This window comes from Aedes aegypti, chromosome 2 (genome assembly GCF_002204515.2).
Source record: "Aedes aegypti strain LVP_AGWG chromosome 2, AaegL5.0 Primary Assembly, whole genome shotgun sequence".
Classification (NCBI taxonomy): Eukaryota; Metazoa; Arthropoda; class Insecta; order Diptera; family Culicidae; genus Aedes; species Aedes aegypti.
The window spans coordinates 112,060,604-112,086,746 of record NC_035108.1 but is presented as its reverse complement, the minus strand read 5'-3'; the positions used below and the strand labels follow the sequence as shown (position 1 = coordinate 112,086,746).

Sequence of the window (26,143 nt, the reverse complement as noted above, 5' to 3'; positions counted from 1 at the left end):
GCATGAAGTTACTCTTGATGAAGGAAGGAACATGGGCTACCGTAAAGGATCCGAAACCCGATCCGGTAACTGCTGCCTGGACGTCGAAGGATGAACAAGCGTTGGCGACCATTGGACTGGCCGTGGACGACAACCAACTGGTTCACATTAGGAAGGCCAAATCCGCTCGCGAAGCTTGGGAAACACTCGAGAAGTTCCATATCAAGAGGACACTCAGCACCAAGGTATCCGTTATGCGAAGAATTTGTCGAATGCGTCTGGAGAAGAACGGGACATGGAAGCCCACATCTCGGCTCGGACGGAGCTGTTCGAGAAGCTGAATGGTCTGCAACCCGAAAAAGTTCTCGATGATCAGTGGCTGGTATCCATCCTGTTTAGCAGCCTGCCAGAAGAATACGAAACTCTTGTGGCCGCGCTGGAGGCAAGGCCAGAAGAAGATCTTACGTTGAACCTAGTGAAGGGGAAGCTGATCGATGAATGGCAAAAGCGGGAGCGTCGCATCAATTCGGACGATGGATCTGAAGCTGCGTTGCAAGTTGGACCCAAGATGAATTTCGATAGGTTTTTCTTTTGCAAGAAGTCGGCAGAGAAGAAGAAATTTCCGAAGGCAATCAGGCAACAGAAAGTCAACAGTATGGTGCAGCAAGATGACGAGGACGAAAATTGGGCGTTCTGTACCGGAAATGCGTTGAGGCGTGAGGACCAATGGATCCTGGATTCCGGAGCAACGTGCCACATCTGTAATCGTCGCGAATTCTTTGACCACCGGGACGAGTCAGTTCTGGAAGCTGTTTGGGTAGCTAATGGCATGAAGGCACAATCAAAAGGTCGCGGTACTGGTAAGTTAGCAGTGCTCGATGGTGAAGGCAACCGCCGAGTGGTAACCCTGGAATCGGTGCTGTATGTTCCTGAGATGAAATCCAACCTCCTCTCGGTCAAGCGGTTGGCAACGAAAGGCTTTGTCGTGATGTTTGATGAAGAAGGCGCCAAAATTTCCAGAAGCGGGACGATTGGTGCTGTAGCCGAGGTCGAAAGAGGTTTGTTCGTGATCAAGCAATACCGGGAATCTGCATCTTTGGTGACGTCGGCTGGTGAGTGCTTCCACGCTTGGCATCAGCGTTTTGACCATAGAGATTGTGATGCTGTCATCAAGTTGAAGAACCTTGTTCAAGGAGTGAACGTCAAAGGGTGCAATTGCAAGGAAATTTGCGACGCATGTATTCAAGGTAAGCTGCAGAGGAAACCGTTCCCAAAAGCTTCCGAATCAACGACGTCGGAGGTGATGGAGCTCGTTCACACCGACATTTGTGGACCGATGCGAACAAAGACTATTGGCGGAAGACGATATTTCTTGACATTTGTGGACGACTACAGCAAATATACAGTCGTTTACATACTACGGAAGAAATCGGAAGCATTTGAGAAGCTGCAAGAATACGTAGAGATGGCCAGAACTCAGTTCAACAAGATACCGAAAATCCTTCGATCCGACAATGGAGGTGAGTACACCGGCAAGCATATGAGAGCATATCTGAAGCAAAACGGGATTGTTGGCCAATTCACGGCGCCGTACAGTCCGCAACAGAATGGCGTTGCCGAGCGCAAAAACAGGTATTTGGTTGAAATGGCCCGCTGTATGCTGATAGACGCCAACATGGATCATCGATTCTGGGGTGAAGCGGTGGTGACAGCAAACTACTTGCAAAACCGACTACCTTCACGATCAATCCCTGGAACACCGTACGAACGATGGTTTGAAAAGAAACCTAATCTGGGGCACATTCAACGATTTGGAATGGATGTGTTTTTGTCACGTTCCTAGTGAGAAATGGGGTAAGTTGGACAGCAAAGCAATCAAGCTCAAGTTTGTTGGTTATAGCGAAGTTTCAAAAGCGTATCGTTTGCTGGATCCAAGAAGTGGAAAAGTCACTATTAGTCGTGATGTCAAGTTCCTGGAGAGCAGTCAGCCTGTGGGTGAAAATGAAGTGGAAGATCTCGTTGTGGTTCCTCCAATCAATAAGCACTGAGGAACGTGATGAACCTGGCAATCCTGACATTGAAGAGTCCGACGATGATGACGTGTGGAACGATCCGGAAAACATTGAAGAGCTACCCAATGAAGATGAAGTTGTTGTCCGAAGATCTGCAAGGATGAATCAAGGTATACCACCGGAAAGGTACGTGTGTATGGCTGGTCCGCTGTTTCAGGAGGAGCCGAAATCTTTCAAGGAAGCAACATCCTGTTCCTTGAGCCGCAAATGGAAAGAAACGATAGAAGAGGAACTCAATTCGATGAACTCCAACGAAACATGGGACCTGGTGGATCTGCCTGCCGGACGGCGTGCAATTGGCTGTAAATGGGTCTACAAGCTGAAGCAAGGCAAGGACGGTGAAGTCAATCGTTTCAAGGCAAGATTGGTAGCTCAAGGTTCTAGCCAACGATATGGAACCGACTACGACGAAGTATTCGCGCCGGTGGTCCGTCAAGCAATATTCCGGACACTGATGTCAGTAGTGGCGAAGCGACGAATGGTTGTCAAACAGTACGATGTGAAGACGGCTTTTCTAAATGGAAACCTTGAGGAGGAGATTTTTATGCGGCAGCCTGATATGGAGAACAAGGTTTGCCGAGGAAGAGCGGATTATCAAACCACTGGAAGCAGTCCTGCGACAGAACTTCGAAATCAGTAGCCTCGGTGATGTTCAGTGGTATCTGGGCATTGAAGTAGCACGTGATGAAGCAGGAGATTTCTACCTCAGTCAACGGAGATACATCAGAGATGTGGTTGCATCAGCCGGACTGGAAGATGCGAAACCGTCTAACATTCCGTTGGACACTGGATATGGTAAACAAACTTATAACGACAACATTCTCCCGGACAACAAGCAGTATCAAAAGCTAGTAGGCCAACTACTGTACATTGCAGTCTACACCCGGCCTGATATAGCTGCAGCGATCTCCATCATGAGCCGGAAAGTATCCTGTCTCACCCAGCAAGATTGGACGGAGTTAAAGCGAATCGTTCGGTACCTGAAGGGAACCGTCGAATTGAAGTTAAGGCTGAGCAAACATAATGACCACTCAGGGCTAGTTGGATTTGCGGATGCGGGCTGGGCAGGAAACCGTGAAGATCGAAAATCAAATAGTGGATTCATCTTCAAATTCAACGGAGGAACAATCTCTTGGACCTGTCGCAAGCAGACATGTGTTTCCCTATCGACAGCTGAAGCAGAATTCGTCGCGCTCTCGGAGGCCTCGCAAGAAGCCCTGTGGCTAAAACGGTTGCTTACGGATTTAGGAGTAAATTTGCCCAACGTTACGGTGAACGAAGATAATCAAAGTTGTCTCAAGACGCTGGATTCGGAGAAATTCAGTAACAGAACGAAGCATATCGCAACCCGGCTCCATTTTGCCAAAGATTTGAAGCAGACTGGAGTGATCAAGTACAATTATTGGCCGACCGAACTGATGCTAGCCGATCTTTTGACAAAACCCCTCTCAAGAATTCGAGTTGAAAAACTACGACAGCAATGCGGACTCGAGAAGCAGCGTTGAGGAGGAGTATTGGAGTTGCAACGCAGCTCCCTGGAGAATCTAAGCAGTCATTGATGTTAGACATGAATTAATGTTCAATTATGTTACAATAAACTCATTCTCATTCCAACTGTTCCATAAGATAGATGTGTTTCATTACTGTTCCTGTCCCGATCGATCCCTGACTGCCAATAATAACCGCTTGAGGAATAACAATCGATGATGGCGAAAATTTATTTTCCCGCATAACAACAGTTATTCGAACAAACAAACGGTTGCAAGCTGTTGGATTGCAGTACAGCAAGTCAATCAGCAATTTGGGTTGATGTGATTAGTTAGAAACACATTTTAGTATTTGAAGAAATATTCCCTAATATGATTAGGCCAATGTACGTTGTTGCTCTTGAGTTTGATGTTGATGACCACGAAAACATGGCTGCCTTGCACCGGGTTGGGTTCCACAGAACCCCAATATAATAATAATAACAATATGTCGCATGATAATGTACTGATTTTCGATAATAGACCCCGGAACTAGTTCCTCGGAAACCCGTATACCAGTTCCAAAGTTTCCAAATGGGTTCTGAACTGTGAAGCTCAGTCATAGCATGCAATCGTTTGAAAAATCATGAAGTATGATGTGTCGCATGAATACTATTCGCTTCCAAAAATCGTCCCCGAACCGGTTCCCCGGAACATCCGGAAATTGTGATCCGCGACATGCAGTGACCATGATGGCCTTCAAGACATCCGTCCCGATCGTTACTGAGCTAATAACTGTACATAATCAGCTGATTTCACATTCCCAATTCATTTTTTTGGAAGTGTCCATTTCGAAACACCCATGTTGATTCCGGAATAACTTCGGAACCAGATGGCCAATCCTAAAGTTCTGTCCAAGCCCTCAAACTAGCTAATTAGCTTCGTTCTAATGTAAGTATCGCATCGTTTATGATGTGCTATTTCGCTACCAGGTCTATCTAACACAACAACTGGTGCAGCTTTCATTGTTATACATCGGTAGCTTCGAAGTTTGTCCCGCGTTGTTATCGTTTCTTCTCTATCCAGGTCTTGTTTAAGCGACTAGACTTTTATGATTTAATGATTCTTCGTGGGGATGGTCTGGCTCAACTCTTGCACTGTGAGGTAAATTCCTTTCGGATACTGTTTCTCAATAACATGTCAATTGTTGTAGGGTTTGACTAAGGTTTAGAATGTTGCTATCAAAACTACTCATTATTTCAATGAATCTATCCAGGAATATTTCGAAGAATTCGTGCAGCATTTTTTTTCCTATTATCCCTCACAGGAATACCATAAGGAACATCTCTAGAGATTACTTCGGGTATTTATCTATATTATATAAGGGATTCCCGATCAAAGGTTTACAACAGAGATGGAACAGATTTTGTTACTCAGTTAGCTCATTTTTTTCTAACATAATATGTTATAATTTTGGCAGAATAGTAGTTAAAATAACAAAAATTATAACACAATTTCCTTTACACTAAACAAAAATTGAAACAAACTTTAATATAATTTAATCAAAAAGATAACTCATTATATTTCAAATAAAACAAAAATATAACACATTTTGTTGTTTTCCATAACTGAATTAAAACCAAATTTGTTATTTTCCTTACATGATTAAAAGCACACATGTGTAAGCAATTTCTCTTAAATTTTTTATAATGAATAGTGTTATAATTATGTTTCAAATTGAACAGTCTTTGTTATTATAACTGATTTTGTTTCAATTGTGTTACAATTTCCTCCATAAACTCAGAGTGCTTCAAACAAAAATGAAAAAAAAAGTCATTTGTAACAGATCTTGAAATAATTGTGATGCAATTTTGTTGTAATCCACTGGTCGGGTTTGCCTAGAAATAATTGTAGAAACTATTGCAATGAGGTTTACTACGAATTACTCGAAAGACACATCTAAGAATTTGCCCTGGATTCTTTCAAGGTTTACCGAAACGATTTACCAAAGAATACCTCCAAGAACAGCTGTGAAGTAATCCCTAGAATAAGTCTTAGATGAGGAAATTTAAAACAATTATTCATTATTGGAGTGGTAATAGACAACTTCCTAGAGGAATCCCAAATAGTATTCCTGGAGAATCTCTACAGAGATCCTATTGAATAATAACATTAATTAAACACCGAACATGTTACTAAATCAATTAATTTCAGTATTTTTTTCTGCTATAAGAGCTTTATGAAATCAAAAGACAAACACGTGACACCCGACCGAACAGCCGGTGTAAAAATCCATTTTGCATATCATTCATGGTTCCGACCGATAGATAGCTAGCTATACATTCGCGCGCGGTTCTTCACCTCAGAGGAGCGTTTCACGTGCTCCACATGGGGGTGCCATTTCTCCGCCTTTTAGGCTAATTATAAAAACATGTTCATTCATACATGCACCAGCGCTCATAAACGTGCTTATTGCTTCCACATATGCTATACTTATGCTTTTTTTTCTCTTCTCTTTTCCGCTTTCCCCACAGTCACCGTGACCAGCGTCGTGCAGAGGATACTGTTTCTGCTGTTCTATCATCTGATATTGGTGATGTTCCTGTGGTCCTACTACCAGACCGTGTTCACCGACATTGGCCGAGTGCCGTCCCGGGTAAGCGATCTCGATATTGTAAGAGGTAGTTTCCGAAAAAACTTGCGAAAGTCAACTGCATGATTCATGAGCTTTGCGCCGCCACGTTCTCTATCTACACAAACGGGATTTACAGAAATGAAACAAGGAAACGACCCGGGAAGAAGGTAGATTGCAAATAACCGATAGATGTGCGATGTTGGTTGGTTGAATGTAGTACACGATGAAGCTTACTCGGCCAGGAAAGGTTTATGTCAACATTAATGTTTGATAAGATAAAGCGTTTCGATCGGTGACCAACCTCACCTGCTAAGAACTTGGGTGTTTTTGTTGGGTTTTAATGTATGAGATTGTCAATATTTTTTGGAAAGGAAGATGTAAGTTACAATTCAACAAACACTCATTCACTGCGCATGTTATTTCATGATAAAAAAATTGTCACATTTATTTAGAAATAAGTCATAATATATATTGTTATCAGTAACCAAATGTGTAGCTCATTGTTTCTGAGTAAACGAATGAATAATCATCTGAACCATCAGCACTGGGAGAAATAATATGATGCTTATTTTTACCACAGCGTTGTTGAACATTCATATGCTCAGAAACAACGAGTTACTCACTTGATTACACTGCGGAACACTTTGTCTCAAGCATCAAAATACCACCATTCACTCATATAAGGGTTGCTGAATCTATTGCCGTTTTCAGAAATATCATAACACGTCTAGTTTATGAGATATTGGCTGTTGAAAATACAAAAATTGACTGTTATAGCCAACTTGCATGCAAGTTTGCCAGCTTGTAAGGCAATTTATGTGCTCAATTTGCCACAGAATTCAAACTTTATGTGTATAAGAATACTTATCAACAAGGCTTATAATACTTTCGATGCGGAAAAGTTATTTTCCAATGGTTTAAAAAAGTTTTGTATTTTCCCATATGAGAGAAACGGACAATTTTGTATGGAGACAGCAAGCATGTTGGATAAATCGATTTAATCAAAATTTGATCGTGCAATTCCTACCAAATTATATCTCAAATGAAAGGTTAAGTCCTAATTTGCATGTTTGGTGTATAAAATCACAAAAAGTTCGATAAATTATACTTAAAATTTCATGTAAACATCAATAAAACCGATGTTTTATACAACTTTGGCGACCTGTAGCAAAAAATTGTGACGTGCTGGAAAATTTCTGAGGATGACATCAAATTCAGCAACCCCAAATCTACTATAGACACATAATTTGATTCTTTAAACACGCAAAAATGTAATTATTGTTACGCTGTGTTACCAACGCGGTGTTATACAAAGGCTTAAAAAACTCTATAACAGCATTAATGCCCTCGTAAAAATCGAGCAATTGTCAAATCTGAGAAGGCAGTTTCCTCCTTTCAAATCGTCAAATCCAAGAAAATAAAAACACACGCTCTTCTATTTCCCAACTAAAATAGTTGAGTGTTTTTATTTTCTGAGATTTGTCGATTTGAAAGGAGGAAACTGCCTTCTCAGATTTGACAATTGCTCGATTGTTACTTGGGCCTTAAAGCGATATATTCAACGCAGTATAGTTGAAGCGCAGACTGCGGTCTTATTGACCTGTGTCACTGCTTTGAGCAGTTTGAAGTGTCGAGTTCCTTATAGTTTTTGTATTGTTAGACTAGGTATATAACGATATTCTACTTCTCAGGGCTGGTAGCAGGTCTTTAATTTGACCCTCTTTTTCCCATGGTAGCACAGGTGGGTCTACCGATTTGCAATGAACGCTAATCAAACCGAATTGGTACGATTTTTCAATAAGGATTGGAATAAATGTATACGCTCATTCGTCTCAACAATAAAAATCAACTAACAATTGAAAAAAAAATAATCAAAAAATTGTATTATGAACTTTTGTTCAAGCACTTATTTTAGAAACGCCCTTTTAATAGTTAAGGTGAAGATGCATCGAAGCCAAACCTGAAATTTTCAAGAGCACAAATCTAGAGAATCAGACAGCGGTTTGAGTTGAAAACTTCTCAGCTTAGTGTTCTTATGATAACTTTTACAATTATTTACTGGAAGCTTCCTATGCTGGCTGACCATTGTACAGGTAAGAAGATACTCTATGCTATGGTAAGGCGATAACATTTCCAATCCAAAAAGATCCTCGATCCGTGCGATTCGAACCCATGCCCCTCAGCTTGGTCTTGCTCAAAAAGCCTCTCGAAGTATCTCCAGAGATTATTCCTGAGATTTCTCCAGGAATTTTTTCGAAGATTCCTCCAGGGATGTTACCGGAAATTCCTCCAAAAAATCTCTATCGTAATCCTTACAAAAAAAAAACAATGAAGAGCTTCTCCTGGTGGTTTTGTCAGATAATCCGGCAGAAAACAAGCTTTTGTTTGCTATCAGATTTTCTAGACTGGTTCCAATAGGGCTCCAAAAATTCCTCCAGGAATTCATTCAGGAAATTCGCCAGGAATTCCTCCTAGAATGCCTCCAAGGATTATTCCAGGAATTTTTGCAGGAATATCTCTAGAGGGATTCCTAAAGCGATTTCGACAGGAGTTTCTGTTGAAATCAGTGTTGTAAGCAATCACGGTAGTCGACACGTTTTCGCTTATATTCGGCAGCGCTTCGCTTAAACATTCACAACACGAGCGATCAAACGAATGTCGAAAAGAAAAATGTCAATTGAATGCCACTGACCACGATAGCTATGTTAGGAAGCGTTATGGTGTTGTTTGTTTCTGTTCTGCTTTCACTGTATGTGTGTCACATTCGACACAACAGACAAGATCAAATTATCCCTGTTTTTTATGTTCCGATGTCTGAATTCTATGCAAAACTTATGATTTATGCAAATTTTCTCGTATCAGACGACATTCAATTGACACTTTTTTGTGTTTGTCGACGTTCATTCTACCGCTCTTGCTGTGACTGCTGACCATGGCAACGAAACGAACGTCGCTCAAAGTGTCGAATGTTTACAACACTGGTTGAAATGCTTCTAGTAATTCCATCATAGATTCCTCCAGTGAAATATTAACTAAGATTTCTCCAGGATTGCTCAGGAAACTTTTCCAGCAATTATTGCAGAGATTACTTCAAGGACATCTTCAAAGATTCTTCCAAGTATTCTTCAAGCTATTTCTCCTGATATTCCTGCAAAAAAACCTTCCAGAAACACCTCTAAGGATTTCTCTAGAATAATCTCTATAGGGATTTTGGCAGAGATTTCTTCAAGCTTTCATTTCTTTCAGCTCTAGGTGACACTACGACAATTTCTTCAAAGGTTACTTCAAATATTTCTCCAGAATTTCTCCAGGAAGTCCTCTCGAGATTCCTCTAGGAATTATTCCTGAGATTTTGTCCAGAAAATCCAGGAAAATCACTACATGAATTATTCTAATGCTTTTTTCAGGATTGATTCTCTTCGAAATTTCTCCAGAGGTTCGTATTGGGCCTCAAAAAAATCTTCTGGGGGTTGATCCAAGAATTCCAGAGATAAGACATCCTCCAGGGTTTCTACCGCAAGCAATCCCTGGAGAAACCACTTGAAAAAAAAATCTAGAGTAATCTCTAGAGGTATCCAGGGTGAAATTCCTGGTGAAATTTTTGCAGGAGCCTATGAAGGGATTCCCGAGGAATTTTTTGGAGGAATTCCTAATGAAATCCTTGAAATATCTTATATGCTTTTCGGTTACGCAGTCTTTGTCTTTTGAACGGCCCTTTCATAATAAAGACTGAGTAGACGAACAACATTTTTCATCACAGTCGATTCTCTATCAGCTCATGCCTGATACAATTTCTAGAGGAAACTATTAGAAATTTTCTGGAGCAATCCTTGGAGAAATTTCTAAAGAAAAAGCTGGTAAAATCTCCGTTCGAATCCCTGTAGAGATTTTCCTAGAGTAATGCCTAGAGGAGTCTCTGCCATTTTAATTAACCTATTGAGCTTTTATTCGTCAGCTTGGGCATCACCAGAGCGAATTCAAATTTTTGACAGTAGTTCTGCTTTATCGATTAAATCTATTTGTGGATCTGCCCTGGATTACATGTGATGTTGCTTTTCCAGAGAGAGTCCAGAGAGAAGTAAGTCCATTATTCCTTGCCGCATTGGTCAATCGTCATGTTATCCAGGTACATTAGAGCATGTTCGCTCAGAAGAGGGTCAGTTGTCAGTCCGCTTTCAGACGGCCATGATGTTGGACGGGTGGAGCTCGTGTAGTTTACAAGCGGACTGACGAAGAGTTTTTTGTTGGGGGGGCTGGGAATCAAATCCATGACGATCCGCTTATGAAGCGAACGTGTAGCCAACTACGCCACGTTGCCCCCCTAATCCCTGGAATTATCCTTGGAGAAATCCGTGGAGATTTTTTTTGTAGACATCCCAGGGGAAGTTTCTGGAGAGATTTTCCAAAAGGAATGAATGTACGATTCCTACAACATCTCAAGAATGAATACTCTTGGATTAATTTCTAGCAAACACTTCTAGCTGCGTAAATGTTTGTGGAATCTTTAGATAAATTCCCAAAGAAAGATCGCGATAACTTTTTTGTTTTAGTGTATCTTGCACAATTCTTTGACAAATTGCTGAAAACCCTGCTAATTGCAGAATCTGTCCTAATTTCAGGGCTGCTAGCAGCTCTTTTTTGAGGTACTTGGTCTGTATTTTAATGCAAGTTTCTAAAAAGTCTCTGTTTCAGTCTCAGATTCTTTAGGAATTTCAGGATTTTCTTCCTCAAAGAAAAGCATCAGGTTCACACTATTACAGAAAACAGATTCACCTTTCGAAACACTTCATGTGTTACACTTTTTGGGGTTGTACGATAAAGGTCGATGAAGGGAAATCGACGCAGTCAGATAAGCCCTAATGAAGAAACGGTGTCGAATGCTGCTAGTGACTTTATTAGCTTCTGGCATTCTCTCAGAAACTTCCTCGGACATCTCCAAAAATTCCTCTAGTGATTCCTCCACTAGTTTTCCCACAAATTTTCCAGTGGTGTTTCTTCACCACCGCTTAGGCCTTAAACTTAGTTTTTTTTTCTTTCTTTATTAACGAGGTTTTTAGCTCTGGGCTAATTCATCATGGGGCCAACGGCTTTACTCCCCTCCTGAAGGAAGCCGTCACTGATTTTTTAGTGATTATCTCGGGGATGGTATTCGATCCCAGTTCCTCGACGTGAGAGGCGTGTGTTTTAACCACTACACCAAGTGCGTCCCCAACCTAGTTCAACTATATGGGTAAACGTGGTTAACGGCTTAAGTGAAGGTGAAGAAATCGGCCCTCAATCAAGGGTTACCTTAGAACCCAACCAAGTTTTGTCAGATGTATCTTTAGAATTGCCTTCTGAGATAGGGAAGATTCATAAAATTCGTCTATGGTTCTTCGGAATTTTCAGAATCTCTCTCCTCCCTCTGCTATTTTGATTAACTAATATCAGAGAGACCGTTACACTTTCGTAGACCCCCCACTTCCCTAAATGACGTATTTTTTTTAACGTTTTCATACCTCCCGGATTGAAAAAAAAACCCGTTACAACTTTTTTGAAAAAGAATTTGAATATTTCCTTGGGAAAAGTCTCAAAGTTTTTATCGGAAAAATTCTGATGAAATCTGAGAGAGAATCTCTGGAGTAATTCTGGAGTTGAATTCAAGATGATATTTCAAACTTGAATCTTGGATAAAATCTTCGAGAAAACGATAGAAGAATTACTGGATAAATTCCAGAAGGACTTCCTAGAAATATTTCTGAAAGAATCTTTGGATGAATTCCTGATGGAATCTCTGAGGTAGCTTCTGTGGTTATCCTTGGAAAAATCCTGAAAGTATCTTAAACGAAACTCTTGGAGGGATTCGTTAGGAAGTTCGTTAAACACTAAATGAACCCCTGATGAAATATTTGAAGTGGTGTCTGAAGAAAACTTTGAGCAAACACCAAATCCATTCTAGGAGAAAATAATGAAGAAAATACATACAAGAATACGAGCAATGAAACTTGCCGTAATGTCGGGGGCATTCCTAAAAATATATTTAAAATTTTCTCAAATACCTATATGTATGAATTCTCTGAGAAATAAACATCTTATCTCCAAGTTTTCGTAAAGTTTTCTTTTGTTTTTTTCTTGGTACCTATTAAAGTTCCTTTTTGATTTTTTCAGGCAAGGGGTATCTAAAGTTCCTTTTTCCAAAACGCTTAGTCGCTATCAGCCCTGTATTTGTAATTTTAGGTCGTTTGGTTTCGGGGATACTTAGATTTTCCTTCGAGACCACCATCTAATCATTACCAACGTAAATATCTCAGGCTACAGCATGTTTCTTAATGACTTGCTTTTTAAACCATTATGAACACCTGTTGTTGAGAAATGAAGCCATTTCGTGAAAGCATTTTTGAGTAAGAGCTTAGCATAACATGGGGACTACGAGAGGACTTTGAATTTTCAAGTGCACAAGACTGGATAATCTGAAAACAGCTCGCGCTGAAAACAAATAAAGCTGCTTGCTTGCTGGTGGTGACCAATGGGATACATTTTCAACGCGCTATTTGGTTCTCAAGTCATGTGCTCTTGAAAATTTGAGGTGTGGCTTCATTCTATAATCACCTTAAAATTGCGCTAAAAGGTGTCGCGTTTAACAGTCGATTTTTAGCAGATCCAGTCTATTTGTTTGCTTCACGGATGATACGGACATTGTCGGCCGAATTTAAGTCGGCAATAAGTTCAAACTAGAGATTGCACAGAATAATGTGCATTGAAAAATAAGAATACAAAAACCTACAATCTGGATATTCTCCTTTCTTCCATAGTTTCGCGTGCCGCGGTCCGAACTGGACCGATTGTTGCGAGCCACCAGCGAGGAAGAACAGAAGCAAATCCTCGAAGCGTTCGCCAAGGAGCTACCGATCGTGACCCGCACCCTCAACGCATCGGTTCGTTTCTGTGAAAAGTGTCGCCTGATCAAACCGGACCGGGCGCACCACTGTAGCGTTTGCGGCGTGTGCGTACTCAAGCTGGACCATCACTGCCCGTGGGTGAACAACTGCATCAACTTCACCAACTACAAGTACTTCATCCTGTTCCTCGGGTACGCCCTGCTCTACTGTCTGTACATTGCCTTCACGACGGTCATGTACATGGAGATGATCTGGAGTGTGAGTGGAAGAGAAGTGAGGTTTGGACGCAGCTTTGGCACTTTTACCAGCATTAAACTTTTCTTTCCAGGGCAAGGTGGACGGCCGCTTCCATATTTTGTTCTTGTTCTTCGTTTCGCTGATGTTTGCCATCAGCTTAGTAAGCCTGTTCGGGTATCACTGTTATCTGGTGTTGCTCAATAGGACCACCCTAGGTGAGTTTTGGACTAGCGTTGTGATCCCTTGATCATTGATTTCTATCCTTCGTAGAATCATTCCGAACGCCGATATTCCGGTACGGTGGGCCGGACAAGAACGGTTTCAGCCTGGGGAAGCTTAACAATTTCCAGGAGGTGTTCGGGGACGATCGGAAGCTTTGGTTCGTGCCGGTGTATACGAGGTGAGTACAGTATTGGATTAATTCGTGTCTTTGTGCTTAGCGTGTGCAATATTCAAAAAGGAATTTACGCTCTGGATCCAGTGTAACTACTAATCTAGTATTAAAATTCAGTACTATTTGTTCTACTATTGATCCCTTTACGATCCTTGTTCGGATCCGTGCCTACGGTTTTTTGTTGGACCCGTTAGCGAAAGCTAGCGTTGGTAATCCTTCTTGGACACCGTCTTAGGAAAAAAAACTTTTAGAAGGTTTTTTTTTTCGTTTATTCACTAAACATGGTTGCAACTGCAAACAAAACGGAAGGATGAATCTCTGAATTCACAATTTTCTTCCGTAAAAGTGGGTTTAAACCGTCACTAAACGTGGCAAGAATGGTAAAAGGACGTTTCTCCGGAATGCGCGCTTTCTTCCAAGGGTGAAATAAATAATGTTGATAATTGCATCGAAATGAGCAATCAGTTCGATGCTCTAGACAAATTTTCAGAACACCAAATCGAAGCAGCTTCTAGTTAAGAGGAATCAAGGTCCCCTTTAAATCGCAAAGAAAGGAGACTGTCGCGTATTGCCGGAAACTCTTAACCCGTATAGGCCTGAGTGAAAGCAAAAATACTGAAACCCTCACCGCTCAGCGAATTCTTAACGGATTCAAATGATTTTTTATCAGTTCACTGGCCCACATATCTAGTTTATAAAAGTGGCCAGAGAAACTCGGAAATATTGCTGTGGCTAGAGTTATTCCGGTGGGTCGCTGGGTCAAGTCGGTAATAAAGGGCTATATTTTGGGACATGCCAGGTAACCTTTGTTTATTTGCAATGACAATCATTTTAATTTGCATAAATCATTAAGATCTGACATTCAACTTTATAAATGAAGAGTTTTGCACCATTCAAAATATACCGGATGTGGCCAATCGGACGTAATGCCTGGAAGAACCGGCGGTAGATTTGTTGGATACTAAACTGTTTTAATTCTCGAAAAGTATAAATCAAACATGATTGTGCGCTCAAATGCGTTCCCATAAGCTTGGCACAGATGTTCAGATACAAATTAGCCACTTTATCATAAGTTTAAGGCGTCCCGGGACCCGAAAATGATCATTTGTAGGATTAATCAAATGCAAAACTCATAGTTATCTAATTCAATCGTTTTTCAAAAGGTGTACACTGATGCAACTTTCTTTAAATTTCGTCATGTAGTGGCCACATTATAGCCGATTCCGGAAATTATCTGAGACTTGAAATTTGCCTACCTTCAGGGGCACAAACGCACAGTACCCTTCTCACCCGACCTGACCCAGTGACCCACCGGAATAACTCCGGCCACATGAATATTTTCGCGTTCCTCTGTCCACTTCTAGAAACTAGATATGCGTGCCAGTATACTGACAAAAAATCATTTGAATCCATTGAAAATTCGCTGAGCGGTGAGGGTTTTAGTATTTTTGCTTTCACTCAGGCCTATACGGGTTAAAGACCGCGAACTTCTTCCCAAACATTTTTTTTACTTATGACGACAAAACTGAACGTTTGTTCGAAATTGTCTTAAAGGGTCTCTCAAGTGACTACCGTGATGCATCAATACCCGGACGCCTAAGGTGATACGCGTATTCAAATGCTTGTATATAATTGGGTAATCGTTATTTTATTATGTATTGCTTTTAGACGATAATTAGGAATTTAGGAATTAGGAAAGAACTTGATAATTTTCACGTAATTTGCAATGAGTTTATTGAAAATTCCGTAAAAAATAAGTTAATTCTACATCATGTCGTGTCCACAAATCCGTGACACATGAATCATAATCCGAATATTCAAATAATCACAGCTGTTTTTCACATAAAACTTGAAAAATATTAAACATACCTTCAAATTACGATACACAGATTGATAGATTTGTAAACATTAAAACATCATAAAACGTTGTTTTTGAAGTCTTCAAAATATACTGTGATGTGTGCATTATTCCTAATAATATTTACACATAAGGCGGCATCCACAAATTACGTAACGCACTAGGGGGAGGGGGAGTAGGCTCAAGCGTTACGGCTCATACAAAAATTTGAAATTTTTCATACAAAAAGCGTTACGGAGGGGGGGGAGGTGGTCAAAAATTTTCAATTTTAGCGTTACGTAATAAATGGACGCTGCCTAATGTACATTCATTTTCCGTTTATATTGTTTAAAATCACAGTGATATAACCTTTTACCACTTTTTCCAGGTTTTCGAACAATTATAATGTAATATTTTCTTGTTATCCGTTTCTACACTCAAAATAATCCAAACGTCATTGTTACGTGAAAACATGTTTTTTTCCATCGCACTTTTCACGTAGCTCTTACGTAAATCATAGGTAGCCCAGAATGAACGCATGAACTTTGGAAGTTCGTCCATTCCACCGACGCTGAACGTAAGAGCTACGTGGATCTTCCGGTAGCCTTTACGAAGCGTTTCAATAGGACCTAGATGGTTTTGCATTAAATTGAACTGTAATAAGGATCAATAATATTTCTAATAGGCTTTGAAAGAAAACTAATTCCCAATTGGAAAATGTAAACACACTTAAAAGATTGTGATATTTTTATTGTCAATCTGAGCATTTTGAATCCTGTTTCCCCAATTTTGTGAGTTTGGTCTGTCTTGTTGTAGCCTTCGCGTGCTATAATTGATAGAGGTTATAAATCAGGTATAAAATATCAAGTAATGCAGGAATTCTTCGGTATTCAAAGCATATTTACCTTGAAATCTATCTTACACAGTGTTTAAAGCAGCAGCAGCTTCTAAAGGTCTTCAAAATTCAAGCGAGCGCCATCTTAGGATTTGAGCTCAACACCGAATGTACGTACACTATGCAGATGTCAAAATGAACTTAAGCACCTACGTGAATTCCACGTAAGTGCGATAGGTAACCTTAGTAAACATTACCGAGTCACTATTTGGTGGTTATGAATGGTTTAGTGATCTTTATCTTAGTCAGGTGAAGTGGAGGTAAAATGAATTCGGAATGATCTACGTGATTTTTCACGTAGCAATGACGTTTGGATTTTTTTGAGTGTAAGTATCCGGACAGTCTTTTTCTAACACAATGTGTATTTTCAGTAAACTCTTCAAAACTAGGGTATCCGTCTTATTATGGAGGACTTAAGTACGGTGTTGAAATTAAAATCGTATTGCAGTGTCCAAAATCTAAATATTATAGTATTTTGCAATGTTAAGTGTTAAAACTATCCTTTATCTGGAGTATAGTGAAGTAAAAAAGTAATTTATGGAATCATACATACATTTTTTTGACATAAATCTGAAGCTCTTCCTCTGTCCTATTATTGCGGTATTTTGTCCTATTATTGCGGTAGTGCCGTCCTATTATTGCGGTATACCAAAAATCATAGATTTTATTACATTCAATATACATTCAATACCACACAATGTTCGAGCATTAAAATTATGCTCCCTCCATGTTAATGACACTGCACGGTACTGTCAGTTTGTGTGACTTTGGACATATCTATGAGGGAAACTAATTCATTACTTTATGTCACGATCCAAAAATAAATCCACAGAATCGAATGATTTTCTGCCGGTTCCGTCTCCTCTTTCGTTGTAGGTGAACAATGTTAAAGTGACAAGGTTCAACAATAGACAAGGTTCTTCCATCTGAGACCACTAGTCGCTATATATGAAATGAATTTGTTGACTTAAGTATAACCTACAATTTTGAGACTTTTAAAGATATTTTCCACTAGCAACACAATTTTAAAGGATTATCAACGTGTTTTTGGCATGTGTTCCGATTTTCAGTCAGTTTACGTGATTTTTTGGTAAAACATTGTGTTTATTTGCAAAATATTTGTAAATAAGAGGAACTACAGGGTAAAATAAACATAAACCTTTTGTTTGACTAAATAGATGTATGATTAACTCGAAATTATGTCCCTAATTAGTATCCTAATAATATAATTAATGTTTCCAGCAATTACATTTACATTTAACGAATTTTTGAATGAGATTCACAGATACCGCAATAATAGGCAAAAAGCTATTTTCATTGTCCTATTATTGCGGTATATGCTTTTTCTCAAAAATATAGAACTTTTATTCAAAATTCAATATCTATCATGTAACTACATCCATACTGAACTGATATACCCGCTACATATAATTGTTTTGGTTCTAAACTTAAAAATTTAAGCTTATGAAAACCCGCCCGTAGATAGAGAGACTGGTTAAAAATATAGGCTTTTCTTGATACATCATTTAAACCTGTTCTTCCAACGATCAAAAACGTTTAATTTTTAAAGCATTCATCTGGTACAGCTTTGGGAATACTATAAGTTTTCATCATCATTAATAATATCCATAGAAAATAGATTTTTCGTTTAATAATGAGAGCTTAATTCTTATACCGCAATAATAGGGAATACCGCAATAATAGGCAAATTACCCTATTGAATTTTTTCAAGAAAAAGACACAAACAAATCACTGCAGAACATGTATCACAAATGATTAGCACATAAAAAACGCGTGATTAATTGTCGAATTGCGATGGCGCATTGAGTAGAATTCCTTCGGTTTTCTTTAATTTTGAAAATAAACGCGTCCGAGTGAAACTGACTTTTGTTTAAGGCTATGTAACCCATCATTCATTTTGGCATCATGATGACTTTTCAGCTTTCATTTCAAAGTGATAAAACTCAGTCTTTATAGTTTATATTGACTTGAAAAAGTATCACTGTGCGCGCTAACATGCATAAAGTATGCTGATACTTTTTCAGCTGTGTCAGTGCAAAACAAACTGATTTTCTTCGATTCGAAATCGTGAGATGAATTAGCAACAATCATCAACGACGCGTACAAATTTCAATGACGGCCTACTTCGCCTTAAGTTATTACCGTTGTTTTACAAGGCTAACTTGATGTTAATTCACGTTACAATGGTCAACAGCTGAGACGAGACTCGCGAAGACGGTCTTCTTTTTTTGTGATTGTTGAGTTTTTTCTTATTCCACTCTGTGTTTTCATCAATCATGCGCAAGCCGTTTAAACTCTCACATGAACAGCTCAGCAAAAACTTATTGCGTTTGCTTCACACCGAAGCATAAATAGCCTTTTGAGTGGAATTTCATGCCAGAAAACGTAGCAGACATTAGAAATAACAAGCCTTGTGAATAGATTTATCTGCATCTTTGGACAAAACTGCTCCGATGACTGAGGATTTTAATAACAGTTTATTTTGAATACAATACTTTCAACTTTTTCAGCCATGAAAACGACGGGCTGCATTTGACGTTTCGTGACAGCGGAATCTGGGCTGCATATGACGTTGATATTTTTCCTCTTCGCGAGTCTCTCTCAGGTCAACAGCTGAGACGAGACTCGCGAAGACGATCTTCTTTTTCTGTGATTGCTGAGTTATTTTCTTATTCCACTTTGTGTTTATACCAATTATGCGCATGCTGTTCAAATCCTCATATGAACCTCTCAGCAAAATTAATGAGTTTGCATCACATCGAATCATAAATAACCGTTTGAGTGAAATTTCATGCCAGCAAACGTAGCAGACATTAGAAATAATTAATCTTCTGCTTAGATTTATCAGCAACTTAGGAAAAAACTGCTCCTCCGACTGAGGTTTTTAATAACAGTTTACTTTGAATACAATACTTTTTACTTTTTCAGCCATAAAAACGGTGGGCTGCATTTGACGTTTCGTGCACACTGAGAAAAATCTACACGTCAAAGTCGTGTGTTTTACTTATAGATTTGCGCAATGAGGAAAACCACATGATTTGAGTGTGGTAGCCATATGGATTTCATTATTGATTTCACGGTATAATAACATGTGTATCAACATTAGGTTGTCATGTGAAACAAACATAAATTTCCAAATATTAAATCATGAAAACCCAACTGATTTGCTTATTGAATTCGAAATGTAGTAGCTTTAGATAGTCATGTGTGATAGAACATAAATGTCATGGGGCTGAAAGAAGAAATTTGGTAGAAAAACTTTTGCTCCCCAAAATATGGATCCGAGGCTCCTCTGCTTGTCGCAAGCTCTCTTGATTTTTTTTCAAACCCGTGAGCCAGCAACAAGCGGGGCGCCGCAAATCCATAACTTGGGAATCTAGGGATAAGCATATTCCATTTTTTTCGAAACTGAAAGCCAGGAAAATCTGTTAGTGGAATCCGATTTTTCTACTAAACTATACATTATAATCAATGTTTTCTTATAGAAAGGTAGAATTCTCGTACATCGGTCAACTTCACTAATAAAAGAAAAATCGAATTCACAAATTTTCATCTAACACTTTCAGCTTCAAAATTTGCTTCGTCTCTTTGGAAGCATAATGATGACTGTCGTTCGACACAAGGTCCAACCGCAATTCAGTTCACTATGCATCCCATGGGTTGATCACAAACAATTTAGAAGCTTTGAACATGGAAATCGATAGCATAGCTCATGGATTTCATCATAACAATCTCATTGCGCAAATCAATGAATCGACCAACTTGAACATGATGATTATGACACAAGATAACCATAAGCAAAACACACTGAATCCGTGTTGGAGTGATGATCTATGCGTCCATAGGTTGACACATACGAATCTGAAGAGAAAGCTTCGGGAACTTATGTGGAAAAAATATGGAATCCCTGTTGTCGGTTGATGAATCAATCCATGAAGCAAAACAAAGGAATTTAATGTGTAACATACACGAAGTTTGCAAGAAAATCATAGCAAATCGATATGGACGTTCATGAATCGATCCATAATTTTAAACACACAGATCGAGCGTGTGGATTTTTATCAGTGTGCATCATCATCTCGAAAACTGACGCCGATGATTGAAAAATCCCAGGTCTAGGTGTAATGTTGCAGTAACGAACATTTTTGGATCTCATTTTTGTCATTTTCTCCATGTCCTCGTTAGGTAAGATGAGGCGTTATTGAAAATCACGCTGGATTTTATCCCAGGTCTCCTGTCAATTGACGCCGTTGTGGCGATCAGCTGTTCCGAAACGTCTCGTAAAATGGCTCATTGTCTTAAAGTGACTACCGTGATGCATCAATACCCGGACGCGTAAGGTGATACGCGTATTCAAATGCTTGCTTGGGTAATCGTTATTTTATTATGTATTGCTTTTAGACGATAATTAGGAATTTAGGAATTAGGAAAGAACTTGATAATTTTCACGTAATTTGCAATGAGTTTATTGAAAATTCCGTAAAATTTAAGTTAATTCTACATCATGTCGTGTCCACAAATCCGGACACATGAATCAAAATCCTAATGTTCAAATAATCACAGCTGTTTTTCACATAAAACTTGAAAAATATTAAACATACCTTCAAATTACGATACACAGATTGATAGATTTGTAAACATAATATTTTTCTCTGTTGGATTAACATGAAACATCATAAAACGTTGTTTTTGAAGTCTTCAAAATATACTATGATGATGTGTGCATTATTCTTCATTCATTTTCCGTTTATATTGTTTAAAATCACAATGATATAACCTTTTACCACTTTATCCAGGTTTTCGAACAATTATAATGTAATATTTTCTTGTTGAACCTTGGAAAATTGATGTTAAAGCTCAGTGTCCGGATTCAAAACCACACGTATAAGTATCCGGACATTCAAAACTATTGAATTTATCAAGAAAAAGACACAAACAAATCACTGCAGAACATGTATCACAAATGATTAGCACATAAAAAACGCGTGATTAATTGTCGAATTGCGATGTCGCATTGAGTAGAATTCCTTCGGTTTTCTTTAATTTTGAAAATAAACGCGTCCGAGTGAAACTGACTTTTGTTTAAGTCATTACCGTTGTTTTACAAGGCTTGATGTTAATTCACGTTACAATGGTCATCAGTAGTTAACCCTCTGATACCCAACCCCGCCTTTAGACGGGGTACACTTTGGAATTTTGTGTATTTTTTCGTAGCTCGGAAATCAAAATAATATTATTTTTGGCTAAAACCTTGACTCATAACACGCATATAAGAAAAGTTTTTTATGACTTTTGAAAGTTTTTTGTATTTTTGAAAATTGTTTGAAAAATTGTATTCTTATATAACCTACAAATGCATGGGGTTCATTTAATGTGTAATATAAAAAATCGTACCTTTTATATTTTTCTACTATCAACCTATCACAGAAGAACAGCTTGGGGGTATTAAAATAATTTCAAACCTGTTTTTCCGTTATTTACACGGAAAATAAAAATATTTCCAGAAAAATATTAAAAAATTAATATTTTCAAAAGTACCGTAAAAACTTGAATTTTTATTATTGCCAAAAATCAGTAACTAGAAGAGGCTACAAGAAAAAATGAAAAAGGATAGGGATGTTCAAAAATAAAAATTATAAAAATCAAAAACCAAAATTCATAGATTTGCGAATAAAAATAAATCATTGCCCAAAACGTGTTTAGAACGATTTTAGATAACTTAAAATGATATTTAGATCGAAAATAAAAATTTGGGTATTGGAGGGTCAACATAATTCGTAGATATAATATTCTTACATGTTTAAATGATATTTAACATTGAAATAATTGAATTTCACCAGAGTGTCCGGATATTGGTCCCGTCCGGATTTTGATTCATCACGGTATTAGTCACCTGAAGAGATCAAAAATTAAATAAATCACGGTTTTTCCCCAATCCAAGTAATCATAATGATAAAGAGAACCCAATCTGGCATTTGCGAGGAAGTAATGAGATGTAATTGATCTCATCAGCATGCTTATAGAAATATCAGTATGGAAACAATGAAAAAATAAATTAAATTTGAGCTAATTCAACTCAAAATTGAGTTGTTTTAACTCAAGCTAGAGAAAATGGATTTTCCAAAATTCGGCTTTTTGGGTCAAACCAGAGTCTACACTCAAAATAATCCAAACGTCATTGTTACGTGAAAACATACGTGATTTTTTTCCATCGCATTTTCCACGTAGCTCTTACGTTAATCATAGGTAGCCCAGAATGAACGCATGAACTTTTGAACTTCGTCCATTCTACCGTCGCTAAACGTAAGAGCTACGTGGATTTTCCGGTAGCCTTTACGAAGCGTTTCAATAGGACCTAGATGGTTTTGCATTAAATTTAACTGTAACAAAGAGCAATCTTATTTCTAATAGGCTTTGGAAGAAAACTAATTCCCAATTGGGAATTGTAAACAAACTTAAAAGATTGTGATATTTTTATTGTCAATCTGAGCATTTTGAATCCTGTTTCCCCAATTTTGTGAGTTTGGTCTGTCTTGTTGTAGCCTTCGCGTGCTATAATTTATAGAGGTTATAAATCACGCATAAAAAATGAAGTAATGCAGGGATTCTTCGGTATTCAAAGCATATTTACCTTGAAATCAATCTTACACAGTGTTTAAAGCAGCAGCAGCTTCTGAAGTTCTTCAAAAATCAAGCGGGCGCCATCTTAGGATTTGAGCTCGTCACCGAATGTATGTACACTATGCAAATGTCAAAATGAACTCAGGCACCTACGTGAATTCCATGTAAGCGCGATAGGTAACCTCAGTAAACATTACCGAGTCACTATTTGGTGGTTATGAATGGTTTAGTGATCTTTATCTTAGTCAGGTGAAGTGGAGGTAAAATGAATTTGGAATGATCTACGTGATTTTTACGTAGCAATGACGTTTGGATTTTTTGAGTGTATGAATGAAGAGTTGCGCGAAGAGACTTCTTTGAATGGTTATTCTTCTTCATCTTCGAAAATAGCCCCTATCTGTTTTGCTGGTCTGCTCGATAGGTAGACGGTTTGACAGTTCGATAGGTAGATTTGGTTTCACTCTTCGCGCAACTCTCCATTTATAGACTCTGGGTCAAACTACCCCCATCGAATAGATGCAGCTTGCTCTATTTTTTGACAACATTCGTGGGAAAGAGAGAGAAAACCGACATATTTTGGGTTATAAGAATAATAACATGCGAGAAGAATAATAACGATTTACTTAATTATTATCTTTTTTCTCCGTGTACGCTCTGTCACCCTCTGGTAATAGTAATCCGGGAAAGGTCACCAGGAAAAAAAAAATCAGAAGACTTTTTCCACGGGGAACGACGATATTAGTAATATTCAATTGTCAAAGTCACGTGATATTCATGACATTTAACAGCCCTGCTCTCTGGCACTTTTTAACGAACTACATAGTCTATTTTATATTCGGACGTCCGAATTGAGCAGCCTGCCAATAAAGTCATCATATTTAAACAATCAGAAGAAATGTTTTCTCTAGATCACAACAATTGGAAAGAAATCATGATTGCACAATACACACAACTAACACGCCTATCTTGTGATGGATTTCATTAACTCCTAACACTAATATAATACTGCAAATGATCTAACGCATGGATGGATTTAGGGACGCAGTTGTGCACAGCATCGTTGCTTTCCCCGAGGATACCACATAAACTCCCCGAAAAAAGGGCAACCTATACGACTTCCTTTGTTTGCATCCCAATAGTAAATGACAAGATTCCAACCCTGTCCTACTTATTATTTGTTATCAAAAACTTGCATTGATTCCATTCCCTGCCTAAAGCTAATAACACCAAAATGATCAAAACCGAAACCCTGAAATCCTGTTTTTCTACCTTTTTACCACTTTATTTGTAGCCTCGGGGATGGCATGGTGTATCCGGTGCACGCGTCCCACCTAACGGCCCCGGTCATAGCTCCGGCTTCTCCGGGGGGCTTGACTCCGGCCGTGTCGTCGGAATTCAGTGCCTCCACGCGCATCACGATGATGACGAACAAGGACGAGGATAACCTGATGGGAGAAAATGGCGGCCTGGGCAGAGAGGATCAACATGAGTACAAACCTAACGGAAACCATCTGCTGTATCAGCAGCCGCAGCTTAACGGACCGTACAGAACCCGTCCCGAGGACATTGTGTGAACGATTGGCCGCAGTAGGCGTTTGAGTGTTCGAGTGAATGAGTAGGCTGTGAACGACGACCGGTGGCTATGCCAGAGAGCTCTATAAATGTTAGATAAATGCTTTAAAACGACGTAAAATGCAATCATGATTTCTTCGTCTAATATTCTACCTAGTTGTTAAATCTAACTGTTTATTCTATTATTTAGAAAGTTTAACAACTCTTAACGAACGTACAATTGTTACCAGATCAATCATTTAAATAAACGAGTAGCATTGGTTGGGAATATGGTAATCGGTGTCTGCTCCGTGATACTTTGAGTGCGCACAATTACTTTAAAGCTTTACAACTGTGTAGAATGGAATTACTTAATGTTGAAGGTGATTCGCTTTGATCAGAAAACTTATCACCATCGAATGTTGCTAATTCAGTATTCATAGATTGTTAGTTATGTTCTTTCGAATTATCTGTTTTGGCGAATTTGACGAATAAATTTAGAACACAATGCTCGAAATATGTATCACCAATCGCGACTTAATTTTCCAAATAAATGCTTTCAGTGTATTTATCGTAACGTAAGGTAATCCAATCTGTTCGATTTACAAACAGGAGGTTTCGTAGGGTTAGTCTTGTCCATGGAATCCTAATAACTACTGCGGGGAAGGGGACTCCGGCGTTACATACGGGGACTATTCGAATTGAATGACGATATAGAACCGCGATACCAGATCAAGTTCCAAAAACTGTTGCCTATACACAGAGTACACTCGCGTACTATTTACTACCTACTATCGTCGTTGTACAGTTAAAGCCGAAGAGATGTGTAGTTAGTGCATGTTGATTTTTTGTGACATTAATTGTTAAATTATGCGTGGAGTGATTTTTTTTTAAACAAAAATGGAATTTAAATGAAGTGAAAATGTTTGTCTTAATCGCAGTTAAGAAATTTGAAGTAATAAAACCTATTTAAGATGATATGAAGTTCTTTGACGGTTTTCTTTGTACAATACCAGTTAAGTTGATTCTATCACTTATATTGCCCCTATTTTTTGTTCTAATACACAGCCCAGCGCTGATAACGATAGAGTTTCTTGAACATACAAATATTCGATAAGGTACCGCGGGGCGAGTGGGAACGAAAAAAACGATAGTTCAAACAAATTGTTCAATCAAATTTTCAAATGTCAATATTTTTCAAATCCAACAACACAATCACGTTTTGGCAACATATTTGCTGGTGTGTGCATGAAACTAATCGAATAATTTCGAAATTGTGAAAACCTTGGAAGAAAGTTTCAGAATGAGCCAATGGTCCCACTTGCCTCGCTAAGCGGGGCAAGTGGGACACATCCAGTTTCATGCGTCAATCCACATCAGTAAGTCAACCATTACAATAATAGGATTGATAATTCATAGATTTTTAATTTTATGTACATATTTGATGTACATAAGCGATCAACCATAAAATACGTTACGTTTTAGGAAGAAACCCTTTATTTAATAGTATGTCACCTCACATTTAATATTAACTGAAAATTCCTCAATAAAAGCGTA

The 26,143-nt window shown here is 38.6% G+C and overlaps 1 protein-coding gene across 4 annotated transcripts in view; it reads left to right on the top strand.

Moving 5' to 3' along the window:
- Window positions 1-26,143, top strand: part of LOC5573543 (palmitoyltransferase ZDHHC15) — a 59,696-nt gene that overhangs the window by 20,313 nt on the left and 13,240 nt on the right. Inside the window, exons 2-6 of one of the 4 annotated variants that reach the window (XM_021841988.1) lie at window positions 6,052-6,173; window positions 12,944-13,288; window positions 13,359-13,482; window positions 13,538-13,667; window positions 24,327-25,570. In XM_021841988.1, the coding sequence (XP_021697680.1) occupies window positions 6,052-6,173; window positions 12,944-13,288; window positions 13,359-13,482; window positions 13,538-13,667; window positions 24,327-24,609 (1,004 nt within the window). In that variant the 3' untranslated portion in view covers window positions 24,610-25,570. Of the gene's footprint in view, window positions 1-6,051; window positions 6,174-12,943; window positions 13,304-13,358; window positions 13,483-13,537; window positions 13,668-24,326; window positions 25,571-26,143 lie in introns of those variants that run through there. The other 3 variants (XM_001654628.2, XM_021841987.1, XM_021841986.1) reach the window with 3 other exon arrangements.